At 40.6% G+C, this 21,390-nt stretch overlaps 1 protein-coding gene across 3 annotated transcripts; it reads left to right on the top strand.

Annotated features, from left to right (window-relative positions):
- Positions 1-628: 628 nt before the first annotated feature.
- dennd2c (DENN/MADD domain containing 2C) lies at positions 629-20,054 on the top strand. Of its 3 annotated transcripts, XM_010731563.3 has the most exons (19): positions 629-961; positions 3,933-5,025; positions 6,737-6,861; positions 7,723-7,805; positions 7,997-8,155; positions 9,143-9,221; positions 9,479-9,523; positions 10,357-10,544; positions 11,092-11,201; positions 11,963-12,032; positions 12,655-12,732; positions 13,130-13,270; positions 13,754-13,902; positions 14,936-15,113; positions 15,372-15,413; positions 16,826-16,934; positions 17,266-17,508; positions 19,050-19,136; positions 19,214-20,054. In XM_010731563.3, exons 2-19 carry the CDS (start codon positions 4,166-4,168, stop codon positions 19,243-19,245), a joined length of 2,778 nt encoding a protein of 925 aa, XP_010729865.2. In that variant the 5' UTR covers positions 629-961; positions 3,933-4,165; the 3' UTR covers positions 19,246-20,054. The 3 variants fall into 3 exon arrangements, with proteins under 3 accessions (XP_010729865.2, XP_027144444.1, XP_019126531.1); XM_027288643.1 differs by lacking the exons at positions 629-961; positions 3,933-5,025; positions 6,737-6,861 and adding an exon at positions 7,034-7,133; XM_019270986.2 differs by lacking the exons at positions 629-961; positions 3,933-5,025; positions 6,737-6,861; positions 7,723-7,805; positions 7,997-8,155 and adding an exon at positions 8,279-8,427.
- The last annotated feature ends 1,336 nt before the right edge of the window (positions 20,055-21,390 follow it).

Here is a 21,390-nt window from a genome sequence, read left to right as displayed (position 1 = left end):
CATCGCTGACAGCTGCAGGACTTGATATGATGACGTCTTCCCTCTTGGATCGGGAGGATTCAACTAAACTTTCTCACAGTCACAGCTGCGTCAAGCTCGACGGAAACACCCAGAGAGAAACCGGAAGTCGAACGAATTACCTAGAAAATAAGTGAAGCCAAGTAAAAAAACAAACAAACAAACAAACAAACAAACAAACAGGTAAATCGTTTTTATGAAACATAATAAACGGAATAAGTGGGAAAAGTAGGTGTGCAGGTAAGTATGGGACAACGTTAGGCTGCTTTTGCTTCTGACATATCCACCAACTATTATTGACCACCTCCAATAGTGTGGATATACCTTCAGTTGATACACATATTAAATAATAAATAAGCTACTACAAATGTTTTTATTGTAATTGGTACCCTTTCTTTTTCTTATTATTCCCTCTCATCTTTACACTTAAAATGGAAAAAAATAAAATAAAATTAGCATTCATAGAATAATCACATTTTAAGATATTGACCCAGAATAATGCACCCGTCTGCAGTTTTTAAGTAGTCCCTATGAAATCCATCACAAGATAAAAATTTACTTCGGAAGTTGAGAAAACTTCCGACGGTCAATTAAGGATTTTATTTTGAAAACTGCAACCGGAAGTTGCATATTTTCTGTCTGAGTTGACACTAATTGTCCTGGGAAGGAGGGCGAGGAGAGTTCTGCTTTACTTTTCTCCAGCCTGTGTACACTTTCTTTGTTGTTGTGTATAGTTATTAGTACTGTGGACACGTTTTTATGCCTCATGAAAGTTATCTTTTTCCTAACACGCTAACAGGAACTGTCCGTGGACTCCCAACGTTAGCTTGGATTCATCCAGACTCTCCAGGTTGAACGATGCGAGCGAGCGGACTTTTATTTGTGTTTTTCATTTTATCGAGAGGGAAATGAGGGAAGAACATAAATGTTGTCACCACGAAGGGTAAGTTACATGTAGTTAATACATCTGCCCATGTGGCGTTTTGACACAATATCCCACCTCACAACTTCTCTGACCGCTGTGTTTCTCCACCAACGTTAAAGTAACGTTAACGTAACGTTAAGGTAACGTTAACTAAATGACTTAAAGAGCCGTTGCATTCTAACGTTACCGTTAAAAAGTTAGCACAGCTAGCACCACAGTTATTTCCAAATACTTGTGTCCAATATAGTGACAAATATGGGAAGTTATGACTGACTTTATCGACAAATGTAGTTCTGTTTTAATGTCGGTATTAAGTATATTTCTGTTTAAAGTTATAAAGCCTAATTCATCAGTTTAACTGCTGTTTTTTTTAGTCGTAACGTAAACCTTGTTAGGTTAGGAAAACGTTATATCCTGTAACGTTACTCCAGCTCAGGACTTAACCTGCTGGTTGTAAGCGAACCAGTCACTTACTTCAGGTTATTTCGGCCTTTTGTAAAAGGCCGAAGTACAGAGTACATCATAAATAGTCAGAGGAGTGATTGAGTTTCATTTATATGCAAGCGAGGCTTTGATATAAATGTGAAAACTTCACATTTTTATAGTTCTCAAAGGGAGTTTGGCAAGATGTTTTCTTCATATAACAGAGAACGAGGGTCATATACCCTCCCCTCCCCTCTCCTCCTTCATCCTTCCCCATTTTACTGCAGTTGAGTCATTGATTATGTGCACATGTCAAACAGCACTACCAGGAATCAACTAATTCATGTCACAGAGTTAGCTCAGGTCACACTTTATTGCAGCCACTAAATGGAAATCAGTTGAGGCAATGTGTAACTGACTTTAAGCGAATGCATCTGACATCTGTGTCACACTAGTGCCCTCAGAGAAAAGTCATATCAACACCAGGAACACCATTCATGAACTCATTTGCATTCATTCTGTGCTAAAGCTTAAATTAAATGATTGTCTTAATCTATCATAGCTGTCTTAAGTGTGAGTTTATGAGATATTTGGAGTGTTTTGCAACAAATGGCACCAAATGTTATGTTAAAGTGGTCTATCACTCTTTCACAGGCGCTGTCAAAATGACTGCCTGTATTCACACAAGCTGTTCTCCTCGCTGTTGATGGATCGGTCATTTTAAGCCACTTCGTCTTGGCGTGTCCTTTTATGCTGGCATTTAGCAAACCCACATTTTTCCTCTATTATAGCTTTAACTGTCACTGTCGACGGTGAACCGCAGTCGTACAGTACCTCACCTACAACATGTTGTGTCATGCCGCGCTCTTCGGGGAGGGCGTTTTGTGGTGGTTTTGAAGGTGCAATTAGGTTTAATTTAGCTGCCAAGTGATGACGGGGTGCTTCAGCTTCATCGTTCCCCTGTCTGGTTCTACACAGGTGAGTCACTGAGTTTCACTAGAAGATACAAGGATACCTTTCGGCAGAGTTGACAGCCTCAGTGAAGTTCATTTTGACTCACCCTCCGGCTTTGTCACTTGATATTATAGCACCTCACAGTTTGCCTCACCGGCAATAACACCTTGATTTTAACTGTTGTATGCTATAGGAGAGGAGGAGCTGACAGTTTTATGTGTGCAAATGTTACTGTAAGCAGCTAGCAGTTGGTTTATTTCTGGATTTACTGTATTTCAGAGTCAATGTTTGATTACCATCACAAGGTTTGAATATAGATGATCTAAACATAGCTCAAATCAGCGGTTGCGACTGGGTGCAAATCTCCCTGCTCCATAATTATGGACAGTGTGCTGATCCTTCTTCCTGCAGATCAGGAAACACAACTCATGCCTTCCTGTACAACATACCGCACACAGACAAATAATGCAAGTGGGTCAGTTTGGGAGTCGCAATGTCATTGCATGGTCTGGCAACGATCGAGCAGCATTCCAGTGCGCGAATACGTTTGATTTTAGGTCAATCCAAACAAAGGCGTCACTTGCAAGACTGACTGACCGACTGTCTCTAGTTAAATTTATTCCCCGACCCCCCTCTTGTACAGCTCTGCAGGAATGCAGCTCATAGAGTTATTATGATCATGAGCTGTGCAGTGGAATTTTACCATGTCTCCCCTTCTCCACGTTCTCTCAGCCTCGGTCCTAATGTGCAACGTGTCCAAATGGTTTGGTTCCAGCAAGCCAGGAGCTGCTGTACAAGAGCGTACAGTGACCGCATTGATGTCGACTCAAAGAATATGAGTCAGGGTGGGTGCTGCTGCTGCAGAGCTTTACATCGAGTCTCTGTGGTTGATAGCATTTGATGAGAGGGAGCAAGGCCATGGATTATGGCTTCATACCATACACATTCTTTATCCAAGTCATCAGTTAATTAGTCCTGTCTGCCCGTGCTTTTTATCTTGCGTCTGATAAATAGCTCTACCATTTGAGAAGCTTTTATTCCACTGCGTAGATAGGTGTGGTTAAAATGGTTTCCATCATTCACCTAATTGTCACTGGCTCTTTACGTATGCCTTGAGATTAATGTGTTTTCTTGCCTTCTAAAGCTCTCTGAAATCACTTTAAATACGTATTTCTCCCAGTCATCTCAAACACAGCTTTGCAAAAAGACTAAATTGGATTTAATGCTTTTGTGTATCACTGGCATTTTGTATTTGGCCAGCTATGCGGTTAAGGACAACAGCTACTGAGAATGTCCCTGGGGCTAAAGAAGGGATAGGGCAGCTCAAGACGCAAGCACACAGCAGCAGAAATCTGCAGTAACTCTGTTCCTGTCACTGTCTTTCCTTATTCTTACTGGATTTATTTTTGGAAGCTGACCTTGACAGGAGCCTGTCCTTCCTGACCTTCTTTCTGTTCCTACATATTGACTGTTTCATATGTGTGTTCTTTCTAAAGTAACTGTGTCCTCCTGCCATGCCTCACTAGCCTTTTGACCCTGCGGTGTGCTGTCTGGACTTGTTTTTAAGTGCAGTGATTGATGAGTAATTCTTGTGTCTTGTCTTCTTTTTTAGGTTGTTTACAAAAGGAGACAAGGGGGAAATGACACTCTGCTAGCAGAAGGAGACGCATAAAGACATAAAGGAAATAGTTACAACCATAAACCTCGTGGCACTCCTGTTTTTACTTATCATTTCTGGATTAACTGACAACAGATTGCCCTGGATTTTCCCATCCATCTTTGTGAGGAAATGACACATTCACCAATGGAGAACTGAGGGCGAACGGACATCTACCCCCTCTCAATATGCTGGCTCTGAGAATGGAGCAGGGCAGAGGAGGGGGTGGTGAGGTTGATCGCCTGAAAAAGGGGCCTGCCGTGGCTTGGCAGGGACGCCAGTCCGGGAGACCCCCTTCTCACGAGCAGGGCGTTAACATCAAGGAGAAGATCTCCCAGTGGGAAGGTCGCAGTCAGCAGGGCAGCAGCCAGGATGCTGGGGTGAGAGCACACCCTCAGATTGTGTCCCGAAGTCTGTCTGGAGATGTCCTGGGCAACGGGGATTCAAGAGGCGGGCCTCATGCAAAAGCCAGCCTCTCAAAAGCTAAGAGCTTAGATTTTCGGGAATCTCCATCACAAGCTGGACACAGTGTGGTTAGTCGGAAGTCAGAACCTCTGCAGAAATGTTCCACTGAATTTTCAGCCATAACCCCAGGAAATAGACCACTCGCAGCATCTAAAGTGGAGGCAAACTCCACAGGTGAACAAATCGTCACTGCCAATGGCGACAGAAAAATGAATCGCATCTTGGATGTTGAAGTAGTTTCTAAACCTCTACCTCTATCAAACGATGACCAAGAAGACAACATGCCCGCCGGGAACTTCTACACTTCACGGGGTTTTTGGCGTAAGCTCGAGGGTGACAGACTGCTTTGGGAGAAAGGCAGAGACTTTTCAGTTGACCCTCACGCTCCTCCAAAACCTCAGCGAACATTCCAGTACAGGGCAACCAACAACATCAATAACTCGTCACACACGGTGGGATGGGACGGCAGATCCCTTCATCACTCCAACGTGAAGAGCAGGAGAGTAGCCCACCCACCTAACTTTCCACCTCCTCCATGTCCTGTAGCAAAGTCTAATGGGCTTTCGAGGCATAATAAGAACAGGTGAGTGCAACTAACTCTTCAAAACCTAAATCTGTTTTTGAAGAGGAAAGCTCTTAATGATAGAATAAGGAAACTTTATGAAGTTGTTCTCTGTTTTGGTCTGACATTGTGGTGTTTATGGAGTGTTTTTAGGGCAGTTTTGGGGAGGGTACTCCAATTGCTGGCTGGGGTCCCTGGTGTGATGTCACATGATATCTGGCAGCATTGTTCTCTATTGTCTGGATGTGGCCTAGTTCCTCAGCAGACACGGGGTCCAGGGTCATCATCGACAGGCACGCACACATACACTCTCACACTCGGTTTCTTGCTCTCATTCACCGACGGCCATGCAATACAAAACAAGACATGACAGTAACTGTGTAACCCATGTGCACACTGAGCTCAGGACTTATTCGCTAACATCACTTTTAATAATGTAACTGTCATGTCCTGGTGTTGTCTGTCATTATCATCCAAACACTCCCAACTCCAACCAGGAGTTGTTGAATTAACGGAAGGAGTCACATGTGTCTGAATATAAAAAAGAAAATGGATAAATAACAATAACAAAAATAATCTCCACAGTGGATGTTTGTTGGATAATGTTGCCTTATGCGTTGAATTTTTTTACTTTAATTAACATATGAAGTCTTTATCACAGAGGTATAACAGAATAATAATTTGAAAAAGAAAAAAAAATCAGCCTAGATGTAACTTAAACTAACATAACCTTTTGTTTTTTAGGTCATCAATTATCAGTCATTGTGTCTAACGTATTGAATTGCCCCGTCACTCACAATCATGCTCCACGTAGCAAAGGAGGAGTCAGTTTGTTGGAATGTGTCCTAACTTTTTCAAAAAAAATTGATCACAAGCTGTCTGAAACAATTTAACTCACACAAAAAAGCAGTCCAACACGAAACATTCCATTTTAGCAACGTTGCACATCACGATAAAGTCTTCAAAATGAGAGTGCAGACAGTGATTGTTGTTTAAAGTTACTTGTTTTAGTACTTCTACGACTTGCTAATATAAGTTCTATTATTAAATACTAAATATTGCAGTAAGAGACCAAAGTGTGTTACAATATTGTCATTTTATTTCTTAAGTTGCTAGTGCATTATGCCAGTAACTTGCCACAACATGCCATTTCTGCACATAGCATAGTTCCACAGGGCTCCTATGTTTGCCATATTCAGAGGCAGCCACTAGCTGCCATTCATTCTTGAGTATTATAAAATACCTTCATGAGGTTAGGTATTGCATCACCATGAACATAAATCATGAGACAGTTTAAGAACTGAGTCAGACTGATCATGCCCATTACAAAAGGAGCTAAAATCAGGTAACTAAAGAAGTTCATGTCCATTTTAAAGCTTTCAGAGGAGGAAAGTTGCCTAATGCCTGTGGCCTAATTTTTACTATGTCCGCATTGTTATTGTCATATTGCCAACTGCTATCTCTGTCTAAATCCTGACACATCATTTCTTCCCTTATTTACTTTTTTTTTTTTTTTATGTTCGTACCATATGCTCAGTCATTTCCCGTCATGACAGTTTATCACACTGTCTCAGTCTTGCAGTCTTTGATATCAACATAAGGAATGTTGGAGTTGTGGAGGGACACTAGCTGAATAGAAGACACGAGTGTGAACAATAGCATAGTGACTATCTTTAGGACAGCAGCCAGGACCCCTCTTTTTCACTGCCTCTCCCTTCCCTCCCTGCTACAGGAAGTCCTTTGAGTATGAGGATGCAGCGCGTCTGACTGCGAAGCAAGCCACGCCGAGAGGCGAGGCCAGGCACTCAGGCCTTTACCATGCCTACTCTGACGACAATATTTATGAGGACATTGTTTGTAAGTGGAACTTTCTGTGACATATAAAGTTGGGGGTTGCCTGTCATTGGTTGAATGTACAGATCTGATGTAAAAGCCCCAGTGAACCAGTGACTAGTGATAAGGAAAAAATGGCGACAAAATTGTTGTGTTTCCTACAGATCTTCATCGGTTTCTGGAATATTGTGATATTTTGAAAGTTATATTCAAGATGGAAAAGATAACAGATGAATGAATGATAAAAGTCAGAGAATCAGGATTGTCCAAGGTTGCACGTCTCTGAACTGCTTTGGGTAATAATTGCTTAAAATGCTGTAGTGTGACTGATATCCACAACAGATGCAGGATTATGAAATACGTTATTACCAGTCATGGATGCAGGTAAACTATAACTTTTACATTTATTTAATAGCATTAATGTGGAGATGAGAAAAATGAGAGACGAGATCCACAGCAAGTTATAAAAACATAATGCCAGAGTAAATTTTACATCCTTTCCAAAATGAGTTGAAGAAAATTGTGCTCACCTTTCAGTGTTTTCCTTAAAACCAATCTAGTCATTTGTAATAAATCAAGACAGGTAGTAGGTGTAAACTGCATCAGCCATGGCAGTTAAGTACACTCCAGAGGTAGAAATTAGGCACACAACTATTTTGATAATCCGTTAATTGGTTTAGTCATTTCTCACACAAATTATTGTAGTGGCCATTCATTTTATTGTTCATCTTGTTTTCTAAATTATTGTGAATTCTGTAATTAGTTTTACAGCTAGGTGCTAAAAATAAACATTAAAATCAGAAAAAGGAACAATATGGAAAATCCCTTTACTCCTTTTCTTTTATTCTTATCTTTATCCTTTCCCATCACTGTGTCTTTGCCCAGGTGAAGTGACCAGAGATAACCCCTATGAGGATGTCAAGCTATCTCCCATGTGCCTTCCTATTGCAAGACCTAACGCCCCAAAGGTAATGGAGTGAATTCCATCTGTGTTTCCTTTTCACGGTACAGATATATTTTTCATTAGTTTTGTAAGGGTTGTATCAAATTGTCCGTGTCTAACCTGAGATTTAAAGGAAGGAAGAAGGAAGTGTTGTAGTATGATACCGTGTAATTATCTGAAACAAAGTAATAACTCCACAGTTCTTGCTGTTTCCAGCTGCCTCCTAAACCCCAAACATTGCACGGCTACGCTAGCAAAGTGGAGAGGAAGAGGTTTCAAACAGTATCGGGATCCAAATCCTCAACACTTGCAGATTCTCCCAAACTAGCTGCACCCCGGCGCACAAGCACCCAAAAAATACAGAGGACGCCTCAGGTAAATAATAAATGCACTGACTGAGGTGTTGTTTTTTTTATATAGTATCATGCTCTCTGTTGTCTGACTGATGTAATATGTCATGTTGAAAAGAAAAAAAAGGGGCGTTAACTTGTCAAGCAGGAAGGAGAGGACTCTGAAAGGCACAGATAGTGGTAGAGCAACATGTATGAATGCTTTACCGGAATTCTGAACATAACACATTCATTCGAAACATATGACTGATGGCAGTGGAAGGAGTGGGGACACTGGGCAGAAACTTTGACGATAAGGTACAGTAATATCACTGATACTGACATTTATCTGTAAAGGTGACTAGAAAAGGATTCAAGCTTCAAAACGTACGTGACACTTTGACTGTCTCTGCCAGCAGGTTTCGACAAATGCAAATCCGGTTTATTTTTTGATGGTATTTTTACACCGTGTCATTTTTGATCTGTTTATTTTCCATTATGTAACTTTGAAATAACACATTTTTTAGAATAAATACTACTAATAAAACATAACATTTAGTAAACGTGCCTTCTTTCACCTCACGTCTTTGACAATGATGTTAAAACGACGAAAATGGGCACAGACATGATGATACCTCATTATGTGTTTTTCTGCTTAACAACAGTACCATTATCTTTGTCCGTGCGTTTCAGTTGCATTCTTTACACTGTCATTCAAGTTTGCCTCTGCAGCTGGCTGTGCTTTGCGTGTCCTCTTAAAGATAAGTTTCAGCTTCCTGCTTGTCTCTGTGTTGAGTCTCTGGCGTACTAATGCGGGGCCTCAGTTGACTTGAGTCCACGAGCAAATATTCATCTGTGTTCTTTCAGGATATTAACAAAAGAATGCAGGAATGTAAGGGTAGAAAAATGCTGAAAATCTATAATATAATTATGTACTTAGTGGCTGTTCTATCATGATTCCCTGTAATCATGATTCTATAATGGCTGTGAAATTACGGGGCTGACAAGTACCTGTGTGTGTTCTACTCCACAGTACGTCAACAAGATTGAGACCATCTTTGATGACAAGCGAGGGAGGAAGAGAGTGAAGAACCAGGGAGTCGCAGTGCGAGGTAACACACACACACACACACACGCACACACATTGTCACAGATGCCCAAATGTCACCCACATCAGCACTTCAATAAGATTAAGTTGAGCCTCTTGGTGGAAATACCCAGCTTTTGATGATACACACAAGGCCAGCTGCAGTAGGCGAAGCCGCTGATTATGAAACAAAGGCTGACTGTCTGCATCTGATTATGGCTCCTCATGTCTCTTCCATTCCTCGGCTTCTCCATAATCTCTCTCTCTAATTCTTATCAACAGAGGAGACCAGCGGGACAGAGAGCGACCCTGAGGACAACAGCAAAGGTATCGCCGTAAAGTTAATAAGTCTGTTGTGTCCCCTTTCATGTCAGGTCAGGTCTTTTGGTAAAGTTTAGTTTAGATCCCAGTTTTATAAGTCAAAGTCCTAAGTATAAACAGGGCTGCATCTAAAAAAGGAAGAAAATTCGAGCATCTCTGAAGACTTCATAAGCGCCAGGGAAGTTATTGTCAGACTTCAGTGTCTGTCAATGGAGCCAAGTGACATATTTCTGTTCAGTGAAATGACACATAACATAGCGCAGGTGATTATACACAACAGAGACGTCAAGACTAGCGCAGAAACAATGTCGTCTGAAAATTTGATGAATTGTTTCAGTCGTTTATCAAAAGTGCCAAGCACTCGCTGGTTTCAGGATCTGCTCTGCTTCTCTGTTTTATGACATTTGAAATCTGTGTTTTAGGCTGTTGGTCAGAAAATGCTGACATGTGCTCTGGAATATTGAGAGGGGATCAATTTCATAGTTTTATGGCAATCTCTCCAATAGAGTATTTGTGAAGATATATCTGTCTGGACAGGTGTTGTCATCCCTAAAGCCACGCTTGGCAACTGTGACTTTTGTTGATCCTCATCAGAAAAGTCAAAAGTACATCTCTTTTGCAAGAGTTACAACTGAGGCTTATGGGAAATCATACCACTGCTGTGAGATACAGATGAGCAGTTATCCATGTCCATTGTTTTGGATACTGTGTAATCAGAGTTAACTTCTTACAACTTCACTGAATATTGATATTTAAAATTCCTTATGTTGCTTCATTGTGCTGGATGGGTTATGTCCCAAGAAGAGTATTACAATGTTGTCTCCTTGTGTGGTGTCTAGCTGGCTCCAGGAGATCAGTTTACATCCAGTCTACACTGAAACGCCGGCCAGGCTACCGCACCCTGGAGAGAGACTTGATCCAGCTGCAGCAGCAGCAGCTTTTCCAGATCTTCGTGGTGGTGTCACTGAGAAAAGGCTCTCCAGGAAACACATACTCCCCAGAAATCACGCAGCAGTTCCCTAAAATGGTTAGAAGGAGCCTTTAATATGACCCCACCCTTCTTCTAGGCAAAGGACATAAGAGTACTTTGATCATAGTGCTATGAATGAATGGTATTCAGTGAATTAAGATCATTTCTTGTCCAAAATATAATCTTGTTTGGTAAAATTAAATGAAGATGATTCTGATCTTAGATGATGAGGAACCCTCTAAAGGGGAACTTCCTGGGTATTTGGAAATTGAGAGCTTTCATGTAAACAAGTTTTTGTCGTTTCATAGGAAATTTAATTCACAGTTTTGCCACTTTAAAATATTGCCATGTTAAAATTTGGCAATTTTTAGGGAAGCTTTTGTTTTGTGTCTTTATATGGGAAGACACTAAGTGGCTGTGTTTTACAACAATCTATGTAGAGATATTAAATACGAGTTAATTTAACGCATAAGTAATTTCTTAATTTAAGACTCATTTCCTATACTTTCTGAATGTATTATTATGCAATTAAACAATCACTGATTTCACCTACAAGGAAGTCATTTGAAGGATCACTGCTGTAACTGGTGTCCCTCTGTTTCAGTTTGAGAAGTCATCCCGGCTCTCCAGAGAGGCTGAGGATCAGCTGAAGGTCATTCCCAAGTTCTGCTTCCCCGACTCACAGGACTGGAAGCCCTCTGCACACGCACCAAGGTCTGCACATGCACTACAGTAATGTTTTAATAGCATGCTAAATGTATACAGACGTAACTGCATCCCAAAGGCCATGACAGTGGAAGAATGGTAACATGACACTGTACTTTTTTCTCCATCCTCCATTTCTTTTGTGTGTTTTCTTTGTCTATATCAACACCTTTCTTGTTTTCTAACAAATATTGTCATACTTTTCTTTCATATTTAGTTAATTTCTTGCAACCTAATTATCAGTTATAATATGGTTAATACCCCCATTTCCTCTTTTTCTATTTATGTCATGAGCTGTCAGCTGTGGCCCATAAATTGCTGCTGCAACAACTCAAATTCCCCACAGGGATAATTAAAGTTTCAGCTGATCTAATTAAATCTCTGACTGCTATGGGGCATTGAGCATTCTCTCTTTTTTTCCTAACCGGTATGGTTTATTGTTGTAATGTGGGTTATGATCTCAACTTCCACTGCCTCACTATGTTTGGAACACTTATCTGTGGTGGCGCAAGTAAACGTAAAACATACCTGTTTATTTACCTAGTGTCTATATATTATATCTCCATAAACTCAACAGACCAAACATTAATCAGCTGCATTGTTTATATTGTTTTGTTTTTTTAATGACATAGTTCCCTGAAGAAATCTCTTTAATTCAGTTTTTATACAAGAAATTGTGGGCGTTATGCAATTATGGTTGCATGTTTTAAGGCGGTGAAGAGTGAAATCATTTAAATATCGTCTCTTGTGTACTGATGTTGTCTTTACAGCGAGACCTTCTCCTTTGTCCTGACCGGAGAGGACGGCAGCCGCTGGTTTTGTTACTGCCGTAAGATCTTGGTGAGTGTGTGTGTGTGCGTGTGCGTGTGTGTGTGTCTGGCTGAATCATCACCATCTTTTGTCTTGAGTGAATATGTGTTTGTGTGTTTTTGCGTGTGTGTTGACATGGGAGCCCGCCATGTGCTTACTCAACGTCTCTGAGGGGATGTGAATCAGTATATGTGAATCGCAGACCATAAACCACTTCTGAATCAATGACAGAGAGCAAAAAGAATTTCATAATTCCCCCCTTTTTCTTTTGCCTCACAAAGAAAGCTGCTTTTAGATTTTTAGGCATTTTTTTAGGTTGAAATGTGCCTATATCTGCCTTTTTTATGTAGTTTGTTTATATTCAATATTGTAAACATACACACTGTCTTTATATCTAGTGTAGACTGTTCGGCCAGCATGTAGAGTTTTATGTTTTGCTTTGTCTGTAGATGTAGCAGCTCACAGCTGCTATCATAAACATGGATGGAGTTTAGACTTTAGACTCCTCATTCATTTCTGTCTTCTGCAAATGAGCATGTCCTGCTCCTGTTTGTGCTGTTTAGTTTGTTTGATGCGCTTCACAAGTGTTTTCTGTCATAGATACCTCTGTTGTTACCTGCTTTTTGACACATGAAACCATGTTTCTTTACAGCCCAGTGGAAAAGGGAAGAGGCTTCCTGAGGTGCACTGTATTGTCAGCAAACTGGGCTGTTTCAACCTGTTTGCAAAGGTAAGGCAGCCATACAATGCATCTGCTCCCTTGTGTCTGACGATTATAGGAGGATGAAAGGAGTTGGATTCGCCAAAGTTCAGTGTTAATCCTCTTGAAGTGCGTCAAAGCAGTTTCCTTGAAACTCCTTGTATGTATTAGGATGGAATGAAGCTACACTAGAAGATAATCATGAGCAGTCCCTGGGTGTGTTTTTCAAAAAAGAAAATTGTAAGCATGTAGCCACGTCTCACCCACTTTTCCATCTGGTTGAGTGAAATTTACAAACAATGTGTGTGAATAGAGCTGGCAGGAAAGCTACATTCACACGCAGAGCTGCATCTCGCCTCCATTGTTTTGAGAGTTTCATCAACACAGGTTCCTTCAGGACATGATTTGTCTGACTCTTTCAATGCAGATTCTGGAGGAGGTTGAGAGGCGCAGGGAAATTTCTCCAGCGTTGGTTTACCCTTTTATGCGAAGCGTGATGGAGGCCCCGTTTCCAGCTCCTGGACGCACAGTTACCGTCAAGAGCTTCCTCCCAGGCTCTGGGAATGAGGTAAAACCAAAACAAACCAAAAGAGGAAATGTTAATTAGTAGTTTTGTCCCTCCAAACCACTCCTCTCTGCAGAGTTGGTATGACTCAGAATGGGAGGGTTATCAGTGTAAACAATAGGGGGTAGCTATTTCAGCTTTGAAGGGTTCATGTTGGGACAGCTACACATAGTCAGCAATAATCAGTTCAGTCATTACTCTTCACAGACTGAAAATAAGTGAAGTAATGGGCCTTCCCATAAAAAGTAAACAAAGAAATGCAAAATCACTACTTTCTTTTTCAGCAGTGAGGTGGAAGCCGACTTAAGTTTACACAACAAATATTGACACATTTCTATGGCTGTGTCTGAAGAGTCTGTTTTTCCTTAACATCCAGACTTCAGACATTCACCCAGCTGTCAGTGTGGAACAACTAGTGCAAACAACAAGTTATAACCCTGTTATTTCCACTTAGCCTGACTCCAGGTGCTCTCTTTGCTCTGCCAGGTTCTGACTTTGTGTCGTCCAGTGGATTCCAGACTGGAGCATGTAGACTTCGACAGTCTGCTGCAGTGTCTCAGTGTCGGAAAACTCCTGCAGGTGTTCGCCTCCATTCTGCTCGAGAGGAGGGTCATCTTCATTGCTGACAAACTCAGGTACAGCTGCGGGAGCACAAAACACTGTAGGGCCACCTAAAGGATGATGCTATATGGATGTGGCAATTAAAAAAAATAAAAAATTGACTCCCCCATGACGTCTGCAAGCTGTAGTCGATGCTTGATTACATCACACAGGCCCAGGGCCAGTGTCGTTTATCTGTGTGTACCTTGGCCTCAGTGCTAAGCTGTGGCCAAGTCCCAATGGCAAGTCAAGTCAGGTTTATTTGTACAGCTCAATATCACTTACAGTGTCTCAGGGCCACAGCAACAACAGGTTCAGGCCCGGTATGGACTGTACAGCATAGAGGTGTAAAATATGGATAAAATAATGAAGCATGAGTTGTGACCTGTTTGTTATACACTTTATAATGGCTACATAAATTAAGTAGTGTTAATTGCTGTGCTTAGATTGAGAATTAAAAGGTTGAGATGAAGTCAGCAGTATGATGAAGCAGTTTCTGGTCCAAAACTGACAAAAGAGTTATTAGAAATACCATGAATCCATTATTTAGCAGCTGATTGAATATTCAATGTTTGGAGAGGAAGAGTGGCTGAGAAATTGGTTATTAAAAATAGCAGGATTCAGAGTTGGCGTTTTTGCTGAGCAGTTTGAAAAGTGAAATACACAACTCTGAGAAAAATGATGAATGACTCGTCACTTTTTAAATCCAGCAGATAATACGGAGTGGCTACAAGATGAGAGTGGTTTTAGAAAAAGTGCTGAGCTTGGCAGACCCAGCTTGTTTACCCAAAGATGAGTGAAATTTTAGCTCCAGAAATTGACCAATCAGAAAGAAGCGAAGGTTATTCACGGCATGTAGGCAACTGACCTGAGTGTCAGCAGAAATAGTCGTAGTAAATACTGCACCAAGAGTATCAGCATAGATCAGCTGCGTTACTTGCTGAACGCTCTTGGTCACTTTGAAAACATGGTGGAAAAGAATTATTGTTAATTCACCGTTATGTTTGTGTCATATGATCCGTGTGAGAACTAACAGGATCTTTTCCTCTCCTCCCCTGTTCACGGCAGCGTGTTGTCTCGGTGCGGCCATGCAGTGCTGGCGCTGCTGTACCCCTTCACCTGGCAGCATACCTTTGTGCCTGTGCTACCAGCCAGCATGCTGGACATCAGCTGCTCCCCCACCCCATTCCTCATTGGGGTGCTGTCACCCTGCCTGCCACAGCTGCTGGAGCTGCCCATTGAGGAGGTCGGTCAGGATTTTGTTTTAAAATCATCATAAATATACTGGTCTGTCTGGAAAGCTGTTATAGCACCATCTTTTGTCTGCATATTCGCTGCATATTGTGAAAGAATCCCAAACCAGTATGAGCTAAACAGGAACTTCCACTCTGAGCAAGTAGTGGTGGAGAAACACCCTGAAGAGACTCACTTCAATTCTTTATAACTCTTGTTGCGAAATCTTGCACTCAGTAACTGTCATTCTTTCTTCTCGCTGTCTACCCAGGTGCTCATAGTGGATCTGTGTGCAGACAAGTTTGTCGTTCAGGTGTGTACACATAGCAGTGTATAGTGGGAGTGATAGGTGTGGTCCCAGAGGGAAGAATGGCTTTGCCTACACTTGTCCCTTGTTTGCATGAGGAATGTTTTGAGGGTGACAGAGAGAAAATTATGTTACACCCACAAGAAACTACATAGGATGTAAAGCCCCGAGTAGAATCACATCATGGTGCGTACAGGTTTGTCAGTCAACAGTAATCACTCTATTCAATTCATTATAAACTTGTTTTTTTTTTGCGTGTTCATATTATGTCTGACTTAATTTGACATTTCATTTAGCGAGCTTAATCTTCAGGCGCAGACTCTCCCTATTAACGACAAGCTCTAATGGGATAAGCAGTGGTTGACTTGCCACTCCAACATTAGCTGTCTGTTATGCACAGCTTTAATTTCGCTTTTGCTGGTAGCTCCGCGCCTCAGCATGTATCATGAAGTATGTTATCGTTTGAATCAAGGGCGAAAGAATTTTAGACACACAGTGTAGTCTGTAGACAGGTGACACCCATTAGTAACATATCTCTCAAATTAACTGCCTTACAATCAGCAATTTCGCCTCATAGAATCTAAACACAAATAAGAGTTTAGTTAGGAACAGCAAGAGAGAAATGTAAACTTTCTGTATGATGGGATTGTGACAGTGTTAATAACATGTATTATTCGGTGGACTACATAGCATGTCGTTTGGGTACATTTTGTCACTATCTCATGAAAACCTGTATGAGATTATTTTATAAAATGAACTTAAAACACTGAGATGAACAGTGTAATTAACAACATGCGAGTGGTTCTGAGCCTGTTTATACACACCTCAGTTGGTATACTGTCAGTGAGGCTGTTCCACAGAGAACACTGGCCTAATTGAAGCTATTTTACAGTTTTGAAATCGTCATAATCCAGGCTAATGGCTATGTGATACTGAAGTGTGTGCATCAATCTGACTCGGATCAGAAATTTCAGAGCTTGTTGTTAATCCTTGAATCAAAACTTGGGATATTTATCCAAAGCTCTCTCCCTCTTATCAATCCTACATACATGATGTAACAAAACAAAATTTCATTGGTCAATAAGACCACAGATGGAAGAAAATATGCACATTCATATATAGCAAAAAGTTATATCATCAAAAGTGGAAACATGTCGTTTTTAATTAGACAGCGACTATATACTAAAACTCGACTTTACATAGAGAACAGAAGAAGTGTAGTTTTATAAATAACTACAGGGTTTTCTGAGTGAGTCAGTTGTTTTAAAGTAGGTTCCTACACGTTAATTTGAACTGAATCATTGTTGAAGTATTTACAGCCTGCCTCTAGTGCTTTGATATTGTGCCAGGAAGTTTAGATGCATGTTTGTAAATGGCATCATGTGACTGCCGCTGACCTTTTCTGTGATATGCGACAGCTGGGCGACGAAGACTGCATCCTGCCCAGTAAACTGCAGGCGGCTCTGCAGCAGATCCTAGAGGAGAGGGAAGAAATCCTGAGCCAGGAGGATGGTGACAAATGCGGAGGTTGGTATAACGGAAATCACACGTGCCAATTAATAAGATTCTGAATGTCAGTCAGGTGTTTGAGCGTCTTCACTTGCTGATTATGAAGCCTCTAGAGTCGCTGCATCAAGTTCCTTTTTATTCTTGTTTTAGTGATGATGATTGCTGTCGAGTATTTAGTTTATGGTGTGTAGATCATAATCGATTTGTCCACGCCAGCAAAGATGCTTTAATATTGAGTCATGAAAGCAAAAGGTTTTTAACATGTCAAACAAATATATCTCTTAGATCTTACTGTTTTGGAGTCTGTTATTAATCTGTTTGTTTTTCATCCAAAACATGGCCCGACCAGGTCAGCAGGCTGATCTGAGCTCTCTGGTGTCAGAGGGCTTTGTGCGGTTCTTTGTGGAGCTGGTGGGCCACTACCCTCTCCACATGATCGAGTCGTCCAACGGAAGCAGGGAGCTCCAGCGTGACAGCTTCCGCAAATCTCACCCCTCCCGCGGGGTCCGCCAGTTCTTGCAGCTCTTCATGGATACCCAGATGTTCGCCGGCTTCATTCAGGACAAAGAGCTGCGCAAGGGAGGAGGAAGAGGTAACTGTGTGTATGTAGCACTTCTAATAGTCACAAGGGTGCATTCATTTAAAAAAAAAAAACAAAGACTTCATGAAACCAGTAATTATATTTTCAGACAGACAATTTTCTCTGTTTCCATTACAATGCACTGATGAGATCTGATGAGAAAAGGCAAAACAAAACAATGTCTTCACACACTGACAGAGACAGAGAGCTACATATAATAATAAAAAACATTCACTGGTGTTCTTTGCTACCTTCACATTAGATTTCATTCCTGCCTAAGCTGTCCCTTCCTTTTAATATTTACACGTACAACAAATACTCAATCTTTACAAGCAATAATAATATAAAAAATAAAAACTTGCCAGTGTCCATCTTGATTTGCTGCTTTTAAAATCAGTGTTGGAAGTTTAAAGAGTAGAGTGGGTGCACCCTGTGATATTTGAAGAGCATATTAACCTTGTCCACCACACATCATGATTGAAATATGGTGATAGTAAGTACCATGCTGTTGTTGCAGTGATTTGTGTTAATACTATTTGTTGCACAGATTTCACATCAACCGAAACCAATTCATCACTCAAATGAATAAAAATGGTCAAAACTCCCCTCAGAATAGCACAGTAAGACAACAACATAAAAATATTGTAAATGCTGTGATTTGGTATGGAAAACGTTTTGACATTTGGCGATTTCAGTCAGAATTGTATTTTTCAGAGGCTGAATGTTGAACAATTTTCTTCTGAAAATTGCTCAGAGACCCTTTTATTGTCAGTATACTCAGGAAAGCAGAACCTCCTCTAAATGTCTTCGGTCTAACTTGTGGTTGTGAAGTTTCATGAGGCTGTGTATCCGAGAGGTCACAATAGGTCAAGTTTTTAAACAAAATTGTCTCACTACAATAAAATTGCTACTGTGATGACTAACATCATCACACACAGATACAATTGGGCTTATTGAATCCACAAGAGTCAGACCAAATTCATGCAGTTCCACTACTGTTTAGGGAGTAAGTAGAGATATTCAAATCTACTATTTTAGAATAGGTGTAAATAACACACTTATACTGCATGCAAATATCTGCATGGATTAGCATGAAGTGGCCATGTCTGTAAAGGTGAGATCCATTGGTATTCACCAATTTTCAATGAACCAATTTTCATTCAAATACTTTGAGATGAGAGCTCAAGGGACCCCTTTGAAAAGGCTAACTGAGAAGCACCTAAAACTGAGCTGACAGTGTCGGCTGAGGATGTTGTCGTGCTAGCAAAGTTAAAGAGATTAAATATCAACAAGGCTGAAGTCGGAAAGAAATCGGATGTTTCCAGATAATGATCTGTAAATGGATAAATGCTAGTGTATAATTTAATAACATTAAATCAGACCTAATGTGACCTAAGTTAAATGAGTCACGGCATACACTGACCTAAAAGCAGAGCCTTTAAAAAACTGGGTTAAAAAGATAATTCTGTGTGCATGAAAATACCAGAACAATGATTCATGCTGCATGTGAAGAAAATCCAAACTTTGGCTCAACACGTCAAACTTTCTCACAGGTCTCTTTGAGGTCCGAGTGACCGAGTATCTGGAGTCCTACCCTGAGCCGGAGCCAAGTGGTGTGAACAAGTTTCTGAAAGGACTGGGTAAGTGCTCCATCATCAGGTAATCACTTTGAAGGATTTTCAGCAGCTAATGGTTTTTCATCTTTTTTTCTCTTCAGGAAACAAGATGAAACTCCTACAAATTAAGTGAAAACGACCCAGGCTTTCAAATTAAAGACTCTGTAATTAAAAACAACACTTGCTGCTGCTGGACCATCCGAGGAAATGAATGTGGATGAGAGTGTTTATGTGAATGAGACGGTGAGGAGTTTGGATACGAGAGGACTGGACTAGTTTTATAAACATGTATGCATGACTGAGAGCAGTGCACTTCTTATTGGACGAGAACTGGAAAACAGTTTTTATATTTTTATTTTAATGTTTTATGAAGCCTTGAGGACAAGGCACCGTGTCTATGGAAAACCGCAAAAGAAAAAAATATTCCAGCTATCTCAGTTATCAGCCTGAACATCTCTTCGATTTTGAGTGGAAACATGTTTACTTATTTTTTACATTTACATTCAGCTCTGCTACAGTGTGTGCATTTCACAGTAAATGCAACTTTAATGCTACATTTCAGTCTTAAAGTACAACTGCAAATAATGTGTATGGTTCCAACCTCATGCATGTTTTCATTTTATTGTAAATAGCATTATCTATGATCTTCAGCACAAACTGTACAAAAAAAATTGTGTTTGAATTTCAGATTCAAGTCGAAGTTCGTTAACTCTGATCGGAACATCTGCAGGTTAAACCTCGTCAATCAAAATGAATATTTACATTTTGAGGAAGTCTTTTCTTCTTTTACTTTCTCCTTGTTAACTGGAGTTGTAAATATATATTTTTAATTTTACATTTTGCACAATGTTGAGGACCAGTGTACAGTATTTGGAATATTTTTGTATTAAAGCATGATGTGTCCTACATACTTTTTAAATAAATGGGTTCCCAAGGACAGTATTTAATGTGACTGTGCTATTTATAATGCAAATGACTTGAAAACTGGGTTGTATAGTAACCATATAAACATCTTGGAAATAAGCATTTGTATCAGGCCATATAGCCGCATATTCTATACCATAAGAGAGCATCTGCCTAAAGTTGCAGGCATATTTGATTAAGCAAACAATAGACAGGTGCAACAGTTATTTTTATGTTTCCCTGCTGAGTCTTTTCTAGCAACCAAAAAAGGAAATTTAATACTAAAATGGATGAAACTGGAAGATAATCTACTAAATTTATCTAATTTAGGAGGCGGAAGCCATTAGATTAGCTTCAGATAAATGTTTGTAGAGATCTGTGCACATAAGCAGGACTTTGGATCTTGTCTCCATCCTTTTTTATTAGGGAGAGATCTCTTTACAACCAGCATGACCGGGAATAATTACAGCAAGTAAAACCTGTTTCACTGTTCATGTGGGCACCTGTATTGAGTCAGACTTGAAAAAATTGGGAACCTGTCCTTTTAAAAGGCCAAACTGACTGCTGGGTGTATTTTTAGCCTTTTCACAGAAATACAAGCCTGCTCTGCGATGAGAGGCTGTAACCTGACAAGCAGTATTTTGGATAAAAAGGTCTTGTTTTGCTCTTTTAAGTCATGAGATGACATCTGCAGGATTTCTGCCACATGTTCACTGCACTGCAAATGAACTTGCTCCAGCTCATTATGTAAAAGACCTCTTTACCTCTGACTTCCACCTCACTTATGTCTGGTTGGGGTTTTGAAACTTAAAAAAAACAACAACTTGAAAATCTGCACAGAGGCTTCAATCCTCCAGAGGACTGTTGTATTGATTGAACAACACGCCCCATGACACAGAGCAGGATCAAGCATTCTGGCAGAACAGGTTCTACTTTTGCCCTACTCTGAGCCTCTTGCGCACAACTTCCTCTCTGGCTGCATACAGCTCCCACTTCCCCTACAGATATTAAAACCCCATACATGGTCAGCTCGAACCAAACATACAAACATCTGACTGGTGCAGCCTGTTGGAATCAGACACATGAGCAAGCTCCGTGTTCTTCTGAAGTACTGAGTGCCATTTAATAACACAGAAGAGCATCCAAGCAACATCATACAAGTGTGTGACCATGATGACCACATGGGGGCACTGTCTCCACATGCTTCCACTGACAGAGAGTGCAGCAGAGTTCAGTTTTCAGTCCACTGGACTAAAAGAACTTCATCATGTCAGCATTGTGGACTAAGACTTGTCAGGCTGAGTTTGAAGGACAGGTCTTGTCAGTGTGAATTAATCTGTCGCTGGAAATAGTCCTCAACATAGGCACTACTTAC

The sequence above is a fragment of the Larimichthys crocea genome, chromosome XV (genome assembly GCF_000972845.2).
Source record: "Larimichthys crocea isolate SSNF chromosome XV, L_crocea_2.0, whole genome shotgun sequence".
Classification (NCBI taxonomy): Eukaryota; Metazoa; Chordata; class Actinopteri; family Sciaenidae; genus Larimichthys; species Larimichthys crocea.
The sequence above is the reverse complement of the archived record's forward strand: the minus strand, read 5'-3'. Positions and strand labels throughout refer to the sequence as shown.